The sequence below is a fragment of the Scleropages formosus genome, chromosome 2 (assembly GCF_900964775.1).
Source record: "Scleropages formosus chromosome 2, fSclFor1.1, whole genome shotgun sequence".
Classification (NCBI taxonomy): Eukaryota; Metazoa; Chordata; class Actinopteri; order Osteoglossiformes; family Osteoglossidae; genus Scleropages; species Scleropages formosus.
In genome coordinates, this window is record NC_041807.1 from 42,249,727 (window position 1) to 42,265,745 (window position 16,019).

Below are 16,019 nucleotides of genomic sequence, written 5' to 3' on the forward strand. Positions count from 1 at the left end.
GGGAACGGAACCAAAGAGAGTCTGCGGCACCGGCTGTAAGGATTTTTCCACTTCGCGTCGTGGAAGAGAGCCGCCAAACGGGAGCAAACATAAGCCGCGCAGCCAGCAGCGCGACCCCAAGGGATGCCCCCAATCCATGCCCTGAACTGCTCGCACGAGCCTCCCGGACGCGCTGGAGGAGTGCGACCCGGTTAACTCGGTGTCGCAGCCGGGCGACTTTGAGACAGGGACTCGTACCATCGGTAAGGGGGAACGTTAAAGGTTTGTCAGAAGTGGGATTCGAACCCACGCCTCCAGAGGAGACTGCGACCTTAACGCAGCGCCTTAGACCGCTCGGCCACCCTGACGGCGCGCTCCACCTTCTCTCACGCAGCTTGGGGAGGCAGAGGTGGAAGGCGAAGGCCGGACGTCGGAACGGGCCGTCGAGTGGCGACTCGGCAAGGCTGAGGCGCACCCAGCTCCTCGTTAGTATAGTGGTGAGTATCCCCGCCTGTCACGCGGGAGACCGGGGTTCGATTCCCCGACGGGGAGCGCGCGTCAGGCTTTTTGAACCCCTGCACCAAACGAGAGCCGCCTCGCTCGCAGAGCGAGCCAGTAGGGCTGAAGCGATCCTCTCCCACGATTGGCGCCTTGCGCGAGGAGGAGGAGGAGGCGGCGGCGCCGTGCTACTCTCCTTTGGCAGCAGCTACCCTCGCCTCGGTGCCCATCCCCAGGCCGTTCAGAAAGAGTGCTTTCGCATGCTCCCTTAGCCACCTGAGATCGTTCAGCCCCTCCACAGGTTCCCCGCTGCCCTCAGGCTTCTCAAGGGACACCGTGCCCATGCCAACCATAGCAGGGAGTTCCGTTCGATGTAGCACGCCACGGTCCGGCAGGCCCGCTCTCCCACAGGCTCGCCGGTAGGTGCGGCAGAGAGAGCGAGGGCCGTGCAATGCTGCAGCATGTGAACTTTGAAGCTTTTTCGTCGGTACGCGTAGAGGGAGAGAGGGAACGGAACCAAAGAGAGTCTGCGGCACCGGCTGTAAGGATTTTTCCACTTCGCGTCGTGGAAGAGAGCCGCCAAACGGGAGCAAACATAAGCCGCGCAGCCAGCAGCGCGACCCCAAGGGATGCCCCCAATCCATGCCCTGAACTGCTCGCACGAGCCTCCCGGACGCGCTGGAGGAGTGCGACCCGGTTAACTCGGTGTCGCAGCCGGGCGACTTTGAGACAGGGACTCGTACCATCGGTAAGGGGGAACGTTAAAGGTTTGTCAGAAGTGGGATTCGAACCCACGCCTCCAGAGGAGACTGCGACCTTAACGCAGCGCCTTAGACCGCTCGGCCACCCTGACGGCGCGCTCCACCTTCTCTCACGCAGCTTGGGGAGGCAGAGGTGGAAGGCGAAGGCCGGACGTCGGAACGGGCCGTCGAGTGGCGACTCGGCAAGGCTGAGGCGCACCCAGCTCCTCGTTAGTATAGTGGTGAGTATCCCCGCCTGTCACGCGGGAGACCGGGGTTCGATTCCCCGACGGGGAGCGCGCGTCAGGCTTTTTGAACCCCTGCACCAAACGAGAGCCGCCTCGCTCGCAGAGCGAGCCAGTAGGGCTGAAGCGATCCTCTCCCACGATTGGCGCCTTGCGCGAGGAGGAGGAGGAGGCGGCGGCGCCGTGCTACTCTCCTTTGGCAGCAGCTACCCTCGCCTCGGTGCCCATCCCCAGGCCGTTCAGAAAGAGTGCTTTCGCATGCTCCCTTAGCCACCTGAGATCGTTCAGCCCCTCCACAGGTTCCCCGCTGCCCTCAGGCTTCTCAAGGGACACCGTGCCCATGCCAACCATAGCAGGGAGTTCCGTTCGATGTAGCACGCCACGGTCCGGCAGGCCCGCTCTCCCACAGGCTCGCCGGTAGGTGCGGCAGAGAGAGCGAGGGCCGTGCAATGCTGCAGCATGTGAACTTTGAAGCTTTTTCGTCGGTACGCGTAGAGGGAGAGAGGGAACGGAACCAAAGAGAGTCTGCGGCACCGGCTGTAAGGATTTTTCCACTTCGCGTCGTGGAAGAGAGCCGCCAAACGGGAGCAAACATAAGCCGCGCAGCCAGCAGCGCGACCCCAAGGGATGCCCCCAATCCATGCCCTGAACTGCTCGCACGAGCCTCCCGGACGCGCTGGAGGAGTGCGACCCGGTTAACTCGGTGTCGCAGCCGGGCGACTTTGAGACAGGGACTCGTACCATCGGTAAGGGGGAACGTTAAAGGTTTGTCAGAAGTGGGATTCGAACCCACGCCTCCAGAGGAGACTGCGACCTTAACGCAGCGCCTTAGACCGCTCGGCCACCCTGACGGCGCGCTCCACCTTCTCTCACGCAGCTTGGGGAGGCAGAGGTGGAAGGCGAAGGCCGGACGTCGGAACGGGCCGTCGAGTGGCGACTCGGCAAGGCTGAGGCGCACCCAGCTCCTCGTTAGTATAGTGGTGAGTATCCCCGCCTGTCACGCGGGAGACCGGGGTTCGATTCCCCGACGGGGAGCGCGCGTCAGCTTTTTGAACCCCTGCACCAAACGAGAGCCGCCTCGCTCGCAGAGCGAGCCAGTAGGGCTGAAGCGATCCTCTCCCACGATTGGCGCCTTGCGCGAGGAGGAGGAGGAGGCGGCGGCGCCGTGCTACTCTCCTTTGGCAGCAGCTACCCTCGCCTCGGTGCCCATCCCCAGGCCGTTCAGAAAGAGTGCTTTCGCATGCTCCCTTAGCCACCTGAGATCGTTCAGCCCCTCCACAGGTTCCCCGCTGCCCTCAGGCTTCTCAAGGGACACCGTGCCCATGCCAACCATAGCAGGGAGTTCCGTTCGATGTAGCACGCCACGGTCCGGCAGGCCCGCTCTCCCACAGGCTCGCCGGTAGGTGCGGCAGAGAGAGCGAGGGCCGTGCAATGCTGCAGCATGTGAACTTTGAAGCTTTTTCGTCGGTACGCGTAGAGGGAGAGAGGGAACGGAACCAAAGAGAGTCTGCGGCACCGGCTGTAAGGATTTTTCCACTTCGCGTCGTGGAAGAGAGCCGCCAAACGGGAGCAAACATAAGCCGCGCAGCCAGCAGCGCGACCCCAAGGGATGCCCCCAATCCATGCCCTGAACTGCTCGCACGAGCCTCCCGGACGCGCTGGAGGAGTGCGACCCGGTTAACTCGGTGTCGCAGCCGGGCGACTTTGAGACAGGGACTCGTACCATCGGTAAGGGGGAACGTTAAAGGTTTGTCAGAAGTGGGATTCGAACCCACGCCTCCAGAGGAGACTGCGACCTTAACGCAGCGCCTTAGACCGCTCGGCCACCCTGACGGCGCGCTCCACCTTCTCTCACGCAGCTTGGGGAGGCAGAGGTGGAAGGCGAAGGCCGGACGTCGGAACGGGCCGTCGAGTGGCGACTCGGCAAGGCTGAGGCGCACCCAGCTCCTCGTTAGTATAGTGGTGAGTATCCCCGCCTGTCACGCGGGAGACCGGGTTCGATTCCCCGACGGGGAGCGCGCGTCAGGCTTTTTGAACCCCTGCACCAAACGAGAGCCGCCTCGCTCGCAGAGCGAGCCAGTAGGGCTGAAGCGATCCTCTCCCACGATTGGCGCCTTGCGCGAGGAGGAGGAGGAGGCGGCGGCGCCGTGCTACTCTCCTTTGGCAGCAGCTACCCTCGCCTCGGTGCCCATCCCCAGGCCGTTCAGAAAGAGTGCTTTCGCATGCTCCCTTAGCCACCTGAGATCGTTCAGCCCCTCCACAGGTTCCCCGCTGCCCTCAGGCTTCTCAAGGGACACCGTGCCCATGCCAACCATAGCAGGGAGTTCCGTTCGATGTAGCACGCCACGGTCCGGCAGGCCCGCTCTCCCACAGGCTCGCCGGTAGGTGCGGCAGAGAGAGCGAGGGCCGTGCAATGCTGCAGCATGTGAACTTTGAAGCTTTTTCGTCGGTACGCGTAGAGGGAGAGAGGGAACGGAACCAAAGAGAGTCTGCGGCACCGGCTGTAAGGATTTTTCCACTTCGCGTCGTGGAAGAGAGCCGCCAAACGGGAGCAAACATAAGCCGCGCAGCCAGCAGCGCGACCCCAAGGGATGCCCCCAATCCATGCCCTGAACTGCTCGCACGAGCCTCCCGGACGCGCTGGAGGAGTGCGACCCGGTTAACTCGGTGTCGCAGCCGGGCGACTTTGAGACAGGGACTCGTACCATCGGTAAGGGGGAACGTTAAAGGTTTGTCAGAAGTGGGATTCGAACCCACGCCTCCAGAGGAGACTGCGACCTTAACGCAGCGCCTTAGACCGCTCGGCCACCCTGACGGCGCGCTCCACCTTCTCTCACGCAGCTTGGGGAGGCAGAGGTGGAAGGCGAAGGCCGGACGTCGGAACGGGCCGTCGAGTGGCGACTCGGCAAGGCTGAGGCGCACCCAGCTCCTCGTTAGTATAGTGGTGAGTATCCCCGCCTGTCACGCGGGAGACCGGGGTTCGATTCCCCGACGGGGAGCGCGCGTCAGCTTTTTGAACCCCTGCACCAAACGAGAGCCGCCTCGCTCGCAGAGCGAGCCAGTAGGGCTGAAGCGATCCTCTCCCACGATTGGCGCCTTGCGCGAGGAGGAGGAGGAGGAGGCGGCGGCGCCGTGCTACTCTCCTTTGGCAGCAGCTACCCTCGCCTCGGTGCCCATCCCCAGGCCGTTCAGAAAGAGTGCTTTCGCATGCTCCCTTAGCCACCTGAGATCGTTCAGCCCCTCCACAGGTTCCCCGCTGCCCTCAGGCTTCTCAAGGGACACCGTGCCCATGCCAACCATAGCAGGGAGTTCCGTTCGATGTAGCACGCCACGGTCCGGCAGGCCCGCTCTCCCACAGGCTCGCCGGTAGGTGCGGCAGAGAGAGCGAGGGCCGTGCAATGCTGCAGCATGTGAACTTTGAAGCTTTTTCGTCGGTACGCGTAGAGGGAGAGAGGGAACGGAACCAAAGAGAGTCTGCGGCACCGGCTGTAAGGATTTTTCCACTTCGCGTCGTGGAAGAGAGCCGCCAAACGGGAGCAAACATAAGCCGCGCAGCCAGCAGCGCGACCCCAAGGGATGCCCCCAATCCATGCCCTGAACTGCTCACACGAGCCTCCCGGACGCGCTGGAGGAGTGCGACCCGGTTAACTCGGTGTCGCAGCCGGGCGACTTTGAGACAGGGACTCGTACCATCGGTAAGGGGGAACGTTAAAGGTTTGTCAGAAGTGGGATTCGAACCCACGCCTCCAGAGGAGACTGCGACCTTAACGCAGCGCCTTAGACCGCTCGGCCACCCTGACGGCGCGCTCCACCTTCTCTCACGCAGCTTGGGGAGGCAGAGGTGGAAGGCGAAGGCCGGACGTCGGAACGGGCCGTCGAGTGGCGACTCGGCAAGGCTGAGGCGCACCCAGCTCCTCGTTAGTATAGTGGTGAGTATCCCCGCCTGTCACGCGGGAGACCGGGGTTCGATTCCCCGACGGGGAGCGCGCGTCAGCTTTTTGAACCCCTGCACCAAACGAGAGCCGCCTCGCTCGCAGAGCGAGCCAGTAGGGCTGAAGCGATCCTCTCCCACGATTGGCGCCTTGCGCGAGGAGGAGGAGGAGGAGGAGGAGGCGGCGGCGCCGTGCTACTCTCCTTTGGCAGCAGCTACCCTCGCCTCGGTGCCCATCCCCAGGCCGTTCAGAAAGAGTGCTTTCGCATGCTCCCTTAGCCACCTGAGATCGTTCAGCCCCTCCACAGGTTCCCCGCTGCCCTCAGGCTTCTCAAGGGACACCGTGCCCATGCCAACCATAGCAGGGAGTTCCGTTCGATGTAGCACGCCACGGTCCGGCAGGCCCGCTCTCCCACAGGCTCGCCGGTAGGTGCGGCAGAGAGAGCGAGGGCCGTGCAATGCTGCAGCATGTGAACTTTGAAGCTTTTTCGTCGGTACGCGTAGAGGGAGAGAGGGAACGGAACCAAAGAGAGTCTGCGGCACCGGCTGTAAGGATTTTTCCACTTCGCGTCGTGGAAGAGAGCCGCCAAACGGGAGCAAACATAAGCCGCGCAGCCAGCAGCGCGACCCCAAGGGATGCCCCCAATCCATGCCCTGAACTGCTCGCACGAGCCTCCCGGACGCGCTGGAGGAGTGCGACCCGGTTAACTCGGTGTCGCAGCCGGGCGACTTTGAGACAGGGACTCGTACCATCGGTAAGGGGGAACGTTAAAGGTTTGTCAGAAGTGGGATTCGAACCCACGCCTCCAGAGGAGACTGCGACCTTAACGCAGCGCCTTAGACCGCTCGGCCACCCTGACGGCACGCTCCACCTTCTCTCACGCAGCTTGGGGAGGCAGAGGTGGAAGGCGAAGGCCGGACGTCGGAACGGGCCGTCGAGTGGCGACTCGGCAAGGCTGAGGCGCACCCAGCTCCTCATTAGTATAGTGGTGAGTATCCCCGCCTGTCACGCGGGAGACCGGGGTTCGATTCCCCGACGGGGAGCGCGCGTCAGCTTTTTGAACCCCTGCACCAAACGAGAGCCGCCTCGCTCGCAGAGCGAGCCAGTAGGGCTGAAGCGATCCTCTCCCACGATTGGCGCCTTGCGCGAGGAGGAGGAGGAGGAGGCGGCGGCGGCGCCGTGCTACTCTCCTTTGGCAGCAGCTACCCTCGCCTCGGTGCCCATCCCCAGGCCGTTCAGAAAGAGTGCTTTCGCATGCTCCCTTAGCCACCTGAGATCGTTCAGCCCCTCCACAGGTTCCCCGCTGCCCTCAGGCTTCTCAAGGGACACCGTGCCCATGCCAACCATAGCAGGGAGTTCCGTTCGATGTAGCACGCCACGGTCCGGCAGGCCCGCTCTCCCACAGGCTCGCCGGTAGGTGCGGCAGAGAGAGCGAGGGCCGTGCAATGCTGCAGCATGTGAACTTTGAAGCTTTTTCGTCGGTACGCGTAGAGGGAGAGAGGGAACGGAACCAAAGAGAGTCTGCGGCACCGGCTGTAAGGATTTTTCCACTTCGCGTCGTGGAAGAGAGCCGCCAAACGGGAGCAAACATAAGCCGCGCAGCCAGCAGCGCGACCCCAAGGGATGCCCCCAATCCATGCCCTGAACTGCTCGCACGAGCCTCCCGGACGCGCTGGAGGAGTGCGACCCGGTTAACTCGGTGTCGCAGCCGGGCGACTTTGAGACAGGGACTCGTACCATCGGTAAGGGGGAACGTTAAAGGTTTGTCAGAAGTGGGATTCGAACCCACGCCTCCAGAGGAGACTGCGACCTTAACGCAGCGCCTTAGACCGCTCGGCCACCCTGACGGCGCGCTCCACCTTCTCTCACGCAGCTTGGGGAGGCAGAGGTGGAAGGCGAAGGCCGGACGTCGGAACGGGCCGTCGAGTGGCGACTCGGCAAGGCTGAGGCGCACCCAGCTCCTCGTTAGTATAGTGGTGAGTATCCCCGCCTGTCACGCGGGAGACCGGGGTTCGATTCCCCGACGGGGAGCGCGCGTCAGCTTTTTGAACCCCTGCACCAAACGAGAGCCGCCTCGCTCGCAGAGCGAGCCAGTAGGGCTGAAGCGATCCTCTCCCACGATTGGCGCCTTGCGCGAGGAGGAGGAGGAGGAGGCGGCGGCGCCGTGCTACTCTCCTTTGGCAGCAGCTACCCTCGCCTCGGTGCCCATCCCCAGGCCGTTCAGAAAGAGTGCTTTCGCATGCTCCCTTAGCCACCTGAGATCGTTCAGCCCCTCCACAGGTTCCCCGCTGCCCTCAGGCTTCTCAAGGGACACCGTGCCCATGCCAACCATAGCAGGGAGTTCCGTTCGATGTAGCACGCCACGGTCCGGCAGGCCCGCTCTCCCACAGGCTCGCCGGTAGGTGCGGCAGAGAGAGCGAGGGCCGTGCAATGCTGCAGCATGTGAACTTTGAAGCTTTTTCGTCGGTACGCGTAGAGGGAGAGAGGGAACGGAACCAAAGAGAGTCTGCGGCACCGGCTGTAAGGATTTTTCCACTTCGCGTCGTGGAAGAGAGCCGCCAAACGGGAGCAAACATAAGCCGCGCAGCCAGCAGCGCGACCCCAAGGGATGCCCCCAATCCATGCCCTGAACTGCTCGCACGAGCCTCCCGGACGCGCTGGAGGAGTGCGACCCGGTTAACTCGGTGTCGCAGCCGGGCGACTTTGAGACAGGGACTCGTACCATCGGTAAGGGGGAACGTTAAAGGTTTGTCAGAAGTGGGATTCGAACCCACGCCTCCAGAGGAGACTGCGACCTTAACGCAGCGCCTTAGAGCGCTCGGCCACCCTGACGGCGCGCTCCACCTTCTCTCACGCAGCTTGGGGAGGCAGAGGTGGAAGGCGAAGGCCGGACGTCGGAACGGGCCGTCGAGTGGCGACTCGGCAAGGCTGAGGCGCACCCAGCTCCTCGTTAGTATAGTGGTGAGTATCCCCGCCTGTCACGCGGGAGACCGGGGTTCGATTCCCCGACGGGGAGCGCGCGTCAGGCTTTTTGAACCCCTGCACCAAACGAGAGCCGCCTCGCTCGCAGAGCGAGCCAGTAGGGCTGAAGCGATCCTCTCCCACGATTGGCGCCTTGCGCGAGGAGGAGGAGGAGGCGGCGGCGCCGTGCTACTCTCCTTTGGCAGCAGCTACCCTCGCCTCGGTGCCCATCCCCAGGCCGTTCAGAAAGAGTGCTTTCGCATGCTCCCTTAGCCACCTGAGATCGTTCAGCCCCTCCACAGGTTCCCCGCTGCCCTCAGGCTTCTCAAGGGACACCGTGCCCATGCCAACCATAGCAGGGAGTTCCGTTCGATGTAGCACGCCACGGTCCGGCAGGCCCGCTCTCCCACAGGCTCGCCGGTAGGTGCGGCAGAGAGAGCGAGGGCCGTGCAATGCTGCAGCATGTGAACTTTGAAGCTTTTTCGTCGGTACGCGTAGAGGGAGAGAGGGAACGGAACCAAAGAGAGTCTGCGGCACCGGCTGTAAGGATTTTTCCACTTCGCGTCGTGGAAGAGAGCCGCCAAACGGGAGCAAACATAAGCCGCGCAGCCAGCAGCGCGACCCCAAGGGATGCCCCCAATCCATGCCCTGAACTGCTCGCACGAGCCTCCCGGACGCGCTGGAGGAGTGCGACCCGGTTAACTCGGTGTCGCAGCCGGGCGACTTTGAGACAGGGACTCGTACCATCGGTAAGGGGGAACGTTAAAGGTTTGTCAGAAGTGGGATTCGAACCCACGCCTCCAGAGGAGACTGCGACCTTAACGCAGCGCCTTAGACCGCTCGGCCACCCTGACGGCGCGCTCCACCTTCTCTCACGCAGCTTGGGGAGGCAGAGGTGGAAGGCGAAGGCCGGACGTCGGAACGGGCCGTCGAGTGGCGACTCGGCAAGGCTGAGGCGCACCCAGCTCCTCGTTAGTATAGTGGTGAGTATCCCCGCCTGTCACGCGGGAGACCGGGGTTCGATTCCCCGACGGGGAGCGCGCGTCAGCTTTTTGAACCCCTGCACCAAACGAGAGCCGCCTCGCTCGCAGAGCGAGCCAGTAGGGCTGAAGCGATCCTCTCCCACGATTGGCGCCTTGCGCGAGGAGGAGGAGGAGGAGGCGGCGGCGGCGCCGTGCTACTCTCCTTTGGCAGCAGCTACCCTCGCCTCGGTGCCCATCCCCAGGCCGTTCAGAAAGAGTGCTTTCGCATGCTCCCTTAGCCACCTGAGATCGTTCAGCCCCTCCACAGGTTCCCCGCTGCCCTCAGGCTTCTCAAGGGACACCGTGCCCATGCCAACCATAGCAGGGAGTTCCGTTCGATGTAGCACGCCACGGTCCGGCAGGCCCGCTCTCCCACAGGCTCGCCGGTAGGTGCGGCAGAGAGAGCGAGGGCCGTGCAATGCTGCAGCATGTGAACTTTGAAGCTTTTTCGTCGGTACGCGTAGAGGGAGAGAGGGAACGGAACCAAAGAGAGTCTGCGGCACCGGCTGTAAGGATTTTTCCACTTCGCGTCGTGGAAGAGAGCCGCCAAACGGGAGCAAACATAAGCCGCGCAGCCAGCAGCGCGACCCCAAGGGATGCCCCCAATCCATGCCCTGAACTGCTCGCACGAGCCTCCCGGACGCGCTGGAGGAGTGCGACCCGGTTAACTCGGTGTCGCAGCCGGGCGACTTTGAGACAGGGACTCGTACCATCGGTAAGGGGGAACGTTAAAGGTTTGTCAGAAGTGGGATTCGAACCCACGCCTCCAGAGGAGACTGCGACCTTAACGCAGCGCCTTAGACCGCTCGGCCACCCTGACGGCGCGCTCCACCTTCTCTCACGCAGCTTGGGGAGGCAGAGGTGGAAGGCGAAGGCCGGACGTCGGAACGGGCCGTCGAGTGGCGACTCGGCAAGGCTGAGGCGCACCCAGCTCCTCGTTAGTATAGTGGTGAGTATCCCCGCCTGTCACGCGGGAGACCGGGGTTCGATTCCCCGACGGGGAGCGCGCGTCAGGCTTTTTGAACCCCTGCACCAAACGAGAGCCGCCTCGCTCGCAGAGCGAGCCAGTAGGGCTGAAGCGATCCTCTCCCACGATTGGCGCCTTGCGCGAGGAGGAGGAGGAGGCGGCGGCGCCGTGCTACTCTCCTTTGGCAGCAGCTACCCTCGCCTCGGTGCCCATCCCCAGGCCGTTCAGAAAGAGTGCTTTCGCATGCTCCCTTAGCCACCTGAGATCGTTCAGCCCCTCCACAGGTTCCCCGCTGCCCTCAGGCTTCTCAAGGGACACCGTGCCCATGCCAACCATAGCAGGGAGTTCCGTTCGATGTAGCACGCCACGGTCCGGCAGGCCCGCTCTCCCACAGGCTCGCCGGTAGGTGCGGCAGAGAGAGCGAGGGCCGTGCAATGCTGCAGCATGTGAACTTTGAAGCTTTTTCGTCGGTACGCGTAGAGGGAGAGAGGGAACGGAACCAAAGAGAGTCTGCGGCACCGGCTGTAAGGATTTTTCCACTTCGCGTCGTGGAAGAGAGCCGCCAAACGGGAGCAAACATAAGCCGCGCAGCCAGCAGCGCGACCCCAAGGGATGCCCCCAATCCATGCCCTGAACTGCTCGCACGAGCCTCCCGGACGCGCTGGAGGAGTGCGACCCGGTTAACTCGGTGTCGCAGCCGGGCGACTTTGAGACAGGGACTCGTACCATCGGTAAGGGGGAACGTTAAAGGTTTGTCAGAAGTGGGATTCGAACCCACGCCTCCAGAGGAGACTGCGACCTTAACGCAGCGCCTTAGACCGCTCGGCCACCCTGACGGCGCGCTCCACCTTCTCTCACGCAGCTTGGGGAGGCAGAGGTGGAAGGCGAAGGCCGGACGTCGGAACGGGCCGTCGAGTGGCGACTCGGCAAGGCTGAGGCGCACCCAGCTCCTCGTTAGTATAGTGGTGAGTATCCCCGCCTGTCACGCGGGAGACCGGGGTTCGATTCCCCGACGGGGAGCGCGCGTCAGTTTTTTGAACCCCTGCACCAAACGAGAGCCCCCTCGCTCGCAGAGCAAGCCAGTAGGGCTGAAGCGATCCTCTCCCACGATTGGCGCCTTGCGCGAGGAGGAGGAGGAGGAGGCGGCGGCGCCGTGCTACTCTCCTTTGGCAGCAGCTACCCTCGCCTCGGTGCCCATCCCCAGGCCGTTCAGAAAGAGTGCTTTCGCATGCTCCCTTAGCCACCTGAGATCGTTCAGCCCCTCCACAGGTTCCCCGCTGCCCTCAGGCTTCTCAAGGGACACCGTGCCCATGCCAACCATAGCAGGGAGTTCCGTTCGATGTAGCACGCCACGGTCCGGCAGGCCCGCTCTCCCACAGGCTCGCCGGTAGGTGCGGCAGAGAGAGCGAGGGCCGTGCAATGCTGCAGCATGTGAACTTTGAAGCTTTTTCGTCGGTACGCGTAGAGGGAGAGAGGGAATGGAACCAAAGAGAGTCTGCGGCACCGGCTGTAAGGATTTTTCCACTTCGCGTCGTGGAAGAGAGCCGCCAAACGGGAGCAAACATAAGCCACGCAGCCAGCAGCGCGACCCCAAGGGATGCCCCCAATCCATGCCCTGAACTGCTCGCACGAGCCTCCCGGACGCGCTGGAGGAGTGCGACCCGGTTAACTCGGTGTCGCAGCCGGGCGACTTTGAGACAGGGACTCGTACCATCGGTAAGGGGGAACGTTAAAGGTTTGTCAGAAGTGGGATTCGAACCCACGCCTCCAGAGGAGACTGCGACCTTAACGCAGCGCCTTAGACCGCTCGGCCACCCTGACGGCGCGCTCCACCTTCTCTCACGCAGCTTGGGGAGGCAGAGGTGGAAGGCGAAGGCCGGACGTCGGAACGGGCCGTCGAGTGGCGACTCGGCAAGGCTGAGGCGCACCCAGCTCCTCGTTAGTATAGTGGTGAGTATCCCCGCCTGTCACGCGGGAGACCGGGGTTCGATTCCCCGACGGGGAGCGCGCGTCAGGCTTTTTGAACCCCTGCACCAAACGAGAGCCGCCTCGCTCGCAGAGCGAGCCAGTAGGGCTGAAGCGATCCTCTCCCACGATTGGCGCCTTGCGCGAGGAGGAGGAGGCGGCGGCGCCGTGCTACTCTCCTTTGGCAGCAGCTACCCTCGCCTCGGTGCCCATCCCCAGGCCGTTCAGAAAGAGTGCTTTCGCATGCTCCCTTAGCCACCTGAGATCGTTCAGCCCCTCCACAGGTTCCCCGCTGCCCTCAGGCTTCTCAAGGGACACCGTGCCCATGCCAACCATAGCAGGGAGTTCCGTTCGATGTAGCACGCCACGGTCCGGCAGGCCCGCTCTCCCACAGGCTCGCCGGTAGGTGCGGCAGAGAGAGCGAGGGCCGTGCAATGCTGCAGCATGTGAACTTTGAAGCTTTTTCGTCGGTACGCGTAGAGGGAGAGAGGGAACGGAACCAAAGAGAGTCTGCGGCACCGGCTGTAAGGATTTTTCCACTTCGCGTCGTGGAAGAGAGCCGCCAAACGGGAGCAAACATAAGCCGCGCAGCCAGCAGCGCAACCCCAAGGGATGCCCCCAATCCATGCCCTGAACTGCTCGCACGAGCCTCCCGGACGCGCTGGAGGAGTGCGACCCGGTTAACTCGGTGTCGCAGCCGGGCGACTTTGAGACAGGGACTCGTACCATCGGTAAGGGGGAACGTTAAAGGTTTGTCAGAAGTGGGATTCGAACCCACGCCTCCAGAGGAGACTGCGACCTTAACGCAGCGCCTTAGACCGCTCGGCCACCCTGACGGCGCGCTCCACCTTCTCTCACGCAGCTTGGGGAGGCAGAGGTGGAAGGCGAAGGCCGGACGTCGGAACGGGCCGTCGAGTGGCGACTCGGCAAGGCTGAGGCGCACCCAGCTCCTCGTTAGTATAGTGGTGAGTATCCCCGCCTGTCACGTGGGAGACCGGGGTTCGATTCCCCGACGGGGAGCGCGCGTCAGGCTTTTTGAACCCCTGCACCAAACGAGAGCCGCCTCGCTCGCAGAGCGAGCCAGTAGGGCTGAAGCGATCCTCTCCCACGATTGGCGCCTTGCGCGAGGAGGAGGAGGAGGCGGCGGCGCCGTGCTACTCTCCTTTGGCAGCAGCTACCCTCGCCTCGGTGCCCATCCCCAGGCCGTTCAGAAAGAGTGCTTTCGCATGCTCCCTTAGCCACCTGAGATCGTTCAGCCCCTCCACAGGTTCCCCGCTGCCCTCAGGCTTCTCAAGGGACACCGTGCCCATGCCAACCATAGCAGGGAGTTCCGTTCGATGTAGCACGCCACGGTCCGGCAGGCCCGCTCTCCCACAGGCTCGCCGGTAGGTGCGGCAGAGAGAGCGAGGGCCGTGCAATGCTGCAGCATGTGAACTTTGAAGCTTTTTCGTCGGTACGCGTAGAGGGAGAGAGGGAACGGAACCAAAGAGAGTCTGCGGCACCGGCTGTAAGGATTTTTCCACTTCGCGTCGTGGAAGAGAGCCGCCAAACGGGAGCAAACATAAGCCACGCAGCCAGCAGCGCGACCCCAAGGGATGCCCCCAATCCATGCCCTGAACTGCTCGCACGAGCCTCCCGGACGCGCTGGAGGAGTGCGACCCGGTTAACTCGGTGTCGCAGCCGGGCGACTTTGAGACAGGGACTCGTACCATCGGTAAGGGGGAACGTTAAAGGTTTGTCAGAAGTGGGATTCGAACCCACGCCTCCAGAGGAGACTGCGACCTTAACGCAGCGCCTTAGACCGCTCGGCCACCCTGACGGCGCGCTCCACCTTCTCTCACGCAGCTTGGGGAGGCAGAGGTGGAAGGCGAAGGCCGGACGTCGGAACGGGCCGTCGAGTGGCGACTCGGTAAGGCTGAGGCGCACCCAGCTCCTCGTTAGTATAGTGGTGAGTATCCCCGCCTGTCACGCGGGAGACCGGGGTTCGATTCCCCGACGGGGAGCGCGCGTCAGTTTTTTGAACCCCTGCACCAAACGAGAGCCCCCTCGCTCGCAGAGCAAGCCAGTAGGGCTGAAGCGATCCTCTCCCACGATTGGCGCCTTGCGCGAGGAGGAGGAGGAGGAGGAGGAGGCGGCGGCGCCGTGCTACTCTCCTTTGGCAGCAGCTACCCTCGCCTCGGCGCCCATCCCCAGACCGTTCGGGACATAAGCCGCGTAGTCTGCAGTATTCGGACGTGCACAGCGATACCCCAAGGGATGTCCAGTCTGTCACGTAATTGGCTAGTAAGTTGTTTTAAGTTACATTGGAGAACAACGTTAATTTAATAATTGGAAACCAATTGCCACTGTCTACTCTAGAGATATGTTTACATGTATTACAACTTTCCGAGTTTCCTTCGAATGACTGGAGCTGGTGCCTTTTATGCACAGATATATGCATTCAGTTTTATTTCTGGATTCACCCAGTTTTATTGAGAGAGATTTCTTTTTCTTTTTTGATTGCTTGTAGTTTCATTATTTTACCAGTAGATGTCCATGTGCAACTAGAAGTGTTTTTTGAAAGCGCGCTGGCTGAGAGAAGAGTCATCAAACGTTTGCTTGACTACAGCTTTCTCCCGCGTAATTTACAATGTTAAAATACAATTTTTTTTTTTTTTTTTTTGCTTATTTACTCAGGCGTGTCAGTTTTGCTGTATCAATTCAGAATGATTACCCTGCTCAAGGATACGACGGCAGGTGAAGGGTTACTGACTTCGGTTATTCGAAGTCAAAAGGTAACGTAATGAGTACGTAAAGTAAAATTGAATTGTTTTCTGGAAAGTTGAGCAGAGACTAAATTCCGTGAGAATCAACTTAAGAAATATTTGCATCAGGACTGTGCAGTTTTTTGCATTGTCCTTATGTTTCTCATATGTTTACTATAGCTACATGATGCAGGTTTTTGTAGTCCTGCAGTAGATTAAGAAAGAATAAGACTTTGCAAGACCATGCTGTTTGTTATGCAGTATGCTATATGGTCTTGCAAAGCATACTGCATCTATAGTATGCTTGTTTGAATCTGTTTGCTTTTTTATGAGCTCAATACTGAGGGTACCAGGGAGTAAAAAGTTATTGCACACAAAATTGCTTGTATATTTTATGTTTGCATGCTCATACTCCCCTCAGTCAGAATGGAATTCTGGAATTAATAGAAAAATATATTTATTTTCTTTGTTTATCAGCATTGAATAAATAGGAAATTTAAATAAGATCTGAAAATAGACAGAGACTAAAATAAGAAAGCCTTCTATATATTCACAGATTCAAAATCAGTGAAACAGACAAAATATTTTACATTTCTCCAAAATGCAGAGATTCAATTATGTCACATTAATTTGTGAGTCATCAGATTTAGCAAGGAGTGATGATGCTGCAGTCCAGAGTAAAGGACAACAGCTCTCGCTGTTTATTCGCAATTTTTGAGGCATTAAGGCAACGAAGCTCCATTGTTCAGCAACAGGCAGAGAGAGTCAAGCAGGAGTCCTGAACATGAACGGCACAATAAAAAGCAATGAGTGAAAGATCAGTATGAACCTAGCACCTGGAGATCAGCATGAACGCTTGGCACCAAGGAAGGGTCACCATGCCCAGGCAGGTAGAAAAATTCATAAACAGTGACTGGCTGTAGAGGAGCAGAACTGGAGTAGTCCGCGTAGACAAATGGGAAGCCT

General features: G+C 61.0%; 2 protein-coding genes and 30 non-coding genes across 34 annotated transcripts; 17 read left to right on the forward strand and 15 right to left on the reverse strand.

Moving 5' to 3' along the window:
* Positions 1 to 264: 264 nt before the first annotated feature.
* On the reverse strand, positions 265 to 347 carry trnal-aag (transfer RNA leucine (anticodon AAG)). The gene has a single exon. It is a non-coding gene; the product is annotated as a tRNA-Leu (tRNA).
* Positions 348 to 459: 112 nt separating this feature from the next.
* Positions 460 to 531, forward strand: trnad-guc (transfer RNA aspartic acid (anticodon GUC)). The gene has a single exon. It is a non-coding gene; the product is annotated as a tRNA-Asp (tRNA).
* A 716-nt stretch (positions 532 to 1,247) lies between these two features.
* trnal-aag (transfer RNA leucine (anticodon AAG)) lies at positions 1,248 to 1,330 on the reverse strand. The gene has a single exon. It is a non-coding gene; the product is annotated as a tRNA-Leu (tRNA).
* Positions 1,331 to 1,442: 112 nt separating this feature from the next.
* trnad-guc (transfer RNA aspartic acid (anticodon GUC)) lies at positions 1,443 to 1,514 on the forward strand. Its single transcript has one exon. It is a non-coding gene; the product is annotated as a tRNA-Asp (tRNA).
* Positions 1,515 to 1,543: 29 nt separating this feature from the next.
* LOC114909154 (uncharacterized) lies at positions 1,544 to 6,316 on the forward strand. Of its 3 annotated transcripts, none has more exons than XM_029246103.1 (4): positions 1,544 to 3,424; positions 4,304 to 4,406; positions 5,289 to 5,391; positions 6,280 to 6,316. In XM_029246103.1, the coding sequence occupies exon 1, from the start codon at positions 1,912 to 1,914 to the stop codon at positions 2,863 to 2,865; it is 954 nt and encodes a 317-aa protein (XP_029101936.1). In that variant the 5' UTR covers positions 1,544 to 1,911; the 3' UTR covers positions 2,866 to 3,424; positions 4,304 to 4,406; positions 5,289 to 5,391; positions 6,280 to 6,316. The 3 variants fall into 3 exon arrangements, with proteins under 3 accessions (XP_029101936.1, XP_029101942.1, XP_029101930.1); XM_029246109.1 differs by lacking the exon at positions 6,280 to 6,316 and having other exon boundaries at positions 1,544 to 3,190; positions 3,322 to 3,424; positions 5,289 to 5,552; XM_029246097.1 differs by lacking the exon at positions 6,280 to 6,316 and having other exon boundaries at positions 5,289 to 5,552.
* trnal-aag (transfer RNA leucine (anticodon AAG)) lies at positions 2,231 to 2,313 on the reverse strand. The gene has a single exon. It is a non-coding gene; the product is annotated as a tRNA-Leu (tRNA).
* Positions 2,426 to 2,497, forward strand: trnad-guc (transfer RNA aspartic acid (anticodon GUC)). The gene has a single exon. It is a non-coding gene; the product is annotated as a tRNA-Asp (tRNA).
* Positions 3,213 to 3,295, reverse strand: trnal-aag (transfer RNA leucine (anticodon AAG)). Its single transcript has one exon. It is a non-coding gene; the product is annotated as a tRNA-Leu (tRNA).
* Positions 3,408 to 3,478, forward strand: trnad-guc (transfer RNA aspartic acid (anticodon GUC)). The gene has a single exon. It is a non-coding gene; the product is annotated as a tRNA-Asp (tRNA).
* Positions 4,195 to 4,277, reverse strand: trnal-aag (transfer RNA leucine (anticodon AAG)). The gene has a single exon. It is a non-coding gene; the product is annotated as a tRNA-Leu (tRNA).
* Positions 4,390 to 4,461, forward strand: trnad-guc (transfer RNA aspartic acid (anticodon GUC)). The gene has a single exon. It is a non-coding gene; the product is annotated as a tRNA-Asp (tRNA).
* trnal-aag (transfer RNA leucine (anticodon AAG)) lies at positions 5,180 to 5,262 on the reverse strand. Its single transcript has one exon. It is a non-coding gene; the product is annotated as a tRNA-Leu (tRNA).
* trnad-guc (transfer RNA aspartic acid (anticodon GUC)) lies at positions 5,375 to 5,446 on the forward strand. The gene has a single exon. It is a non-coding gene; the product is annotated as a tRNA-Asp (tRNA).
* On the reverse strand, positions 6,171 to 6,253 carry trnal-aag (transfer RNA leucine (anticodon AAG)). The gene has a single exon. It is a non-coding gene; the product is annotated as a tRNA-Leu (tRNA).
* Positions 6,317 to 6,365: 49 nt separating the features above from the next.
* On the forward strand, positions 6,366 to 6,437 carry trnad-guc (transfer RNA aspartic acid (anticodon GUC)). Its single transcript has one exon. It is a non-coding gene; the product is annotated as a tRNA-Asp (tRNA).
* A 721-nt stretch (positions 6,438 to 7,158) lies between these two features.
* trnal-aag (transfer RNA leucine (anticodon AAG)) lies at positions 7,159 to 7,241 on the reverse strand. Its single transcript has one exon. It is a non-coding gene; the product is annotated as a tRNA-Leu (tRNA).
* A 112-nt stretch (positions 7,242 to 7,353) lies between these two features.
* On the forward strand, positions 7,354 to 7,425 carry trnad-guc (transfer RNA aspartic acid (anticodon GUC)). The gene has a single exon. It is a non-coding gene; the product is annotated as a tRNA-Asp (tRNA).
* A 718-nt stretch (positions 7,426 to 8,143) lies between these two features.
* Positions 8,144 to 8,226, reverse strand: trnal-aag (transfer RNA leucine (anticodon AAG)). The gene has a single exon. It is a non-coding gene; the product is annotated as a tRNA-Leu (tRNA).
* Positions 8,227 to 8,338: 112 nt separating this feature from the next.
* On the forward strand, positions 8,339 to 8,410 carry trnad-guc (transfer RNA aspartic acid (anticodon GUC)). The gene has a single exon. It is a non-coding gene; the product is annotated as a tRNA-Asp (tRNA).
* A 29-nt stretch (positions 8,411 to 8,439) lies between these two features.
* LOC114909146 (uncharacterized) lies at positions 8,440 to 14,191 on the forward strand. Its single transcript, XM_029246096.1, has 5 exons — positions 8,440 to 10,326; positions 11,207 to 11,309; positions 12,192 to 12,294; positions 13,172 to 13,274; positions 14,155 to 14,191. The coding sequence occupies exon 1, from the start codon at positions 8,808 to 8,810 to the stop codon at positions 9,765 to 9,767; it is 960 nt and encodes a 319-aa protein (XP_029101929.1). The 5' UTR covers positions 8,440 to 8,807; the 3' UTR covers positions 9,768 to 10,326; positions 11,207 to 11,309; positions 12,192 to 12,294; positions 13,172 to 13,274; positions 14,155 to 14,191.
* On the reverse strand, positions 9,127 to 9,209 carry trnal-aag (transfer RNA leucine (anticodon AAG)). Its single transcript has one exon. It is a non-coding gene; the product is annotated as a tRNA-Leu (tRNA).
* On the forward strand, positions 9,322 to 9,393 carry trnad-guc (transfer RNA aspartic acid (anticodon GUC)). The gene has a single exon. It is a non-coding gene; the product is annotated as a tRNA-Asp (tRNA).
* On the reverse strand, positions 10,115 to 10,197 carry trnal-aag (transfer RNA leucine (anticodon AAG)). Its single transcript has one exon. It is a non-coding gene; the product is annotated as a tRNA-Leu (tRNA).
* On the forward strand, positions 10,310 to 10,381 carry trnad-guc (transfer RNA aspartic acid (anticodon GUC)). Its single transcript has one exon. It is a non-coding gene; the product is annotated as a tRNA-Asp (tRNA).
* Positions 11,098 to 11,180, reverse strand: trnal-aag (transfer RNA leucine (anticodon AAG)). Its single transcript has one exon. It is a non-coding gene; the product is annotated as a tRNA-Leu (tRNA).
* trnad-guc (transfer RNA aspartic acid (anticodon GUC)) lies at positions 11,293 to 11,364 on the forward strand. The gene has a single exon. It is a non-coding gene; the product is annotated as a tRNA-Asp (tRNA).
* trnal-aag (transfer RNA leucine (anticodon AAG)) lies at positions 12,083 to 12,165 on the reverse strand. Its single transcript has one exon. It is a non-coding gene; the product is annotated as a tRNA-Leu (tRNA).
* trnad-guc (transfer RNA aspartic acid (anticodon GUC)) lies at positions 12,278 to 12,349 on the forward strand. The gene has a single exon. It is a non-coding gene; the product is annotated as a tRNA-Asp (tRNA).
* Positions 13,063 to 13,145, reverse strand: trnal-aag (transfer RNA leucine (anticodon AAG)). The gene has a single exon. It is a non-coding gene; the product is annotated as a tRNA-Leu (tRNA).
* On the forward strand, positions 13,258 to 13,329 carry trnad-guc (transfer RNA aspartic acid (anticodon GUC)). The gene has a single exon. It is a non-coding gene; the product is annotated as a tRNA-Asp (tRNA).
* Positions 14,046 to 14,128, reverse strand: trnal-aag (transfer RNA leucine (anticodon AAG)). The gene has a single exon. It is a non-coding gene; the product is annotated as a tRNA-Leu (tRNA).
* Positions 14,192 to 14,240: 49 nt separating the features above from the next.
* trnad-guc (transfer RNA aspartic acid (anticodon GUC)) lies at positions 14,241 to 14,312 on the forward strand. The gene has a single exon. It is a non-coding gene; the product is annotated as a tRNA-Asp (tRNA).
* The last annotated feature ends 1,707 nt before the right edge of the window (positions 14,313 to 16,019 follow it).

Coding starts and splice junctions, on each gene's coding strand:
- LOC114909154 (XM_029246103.1), top strand. CDS start 1,912: ATGCTGCAGCATGTGAACTTTGAAGCTTTTTCGTCGGTACGCGTAGAG.
- LOC114909146 (XM_029246096.1), top strand. CDS start 8,808: ATGCTGCAGCATGTGAACTTTGAAGCTTTTTCGTCGGTACGCGTAGAG.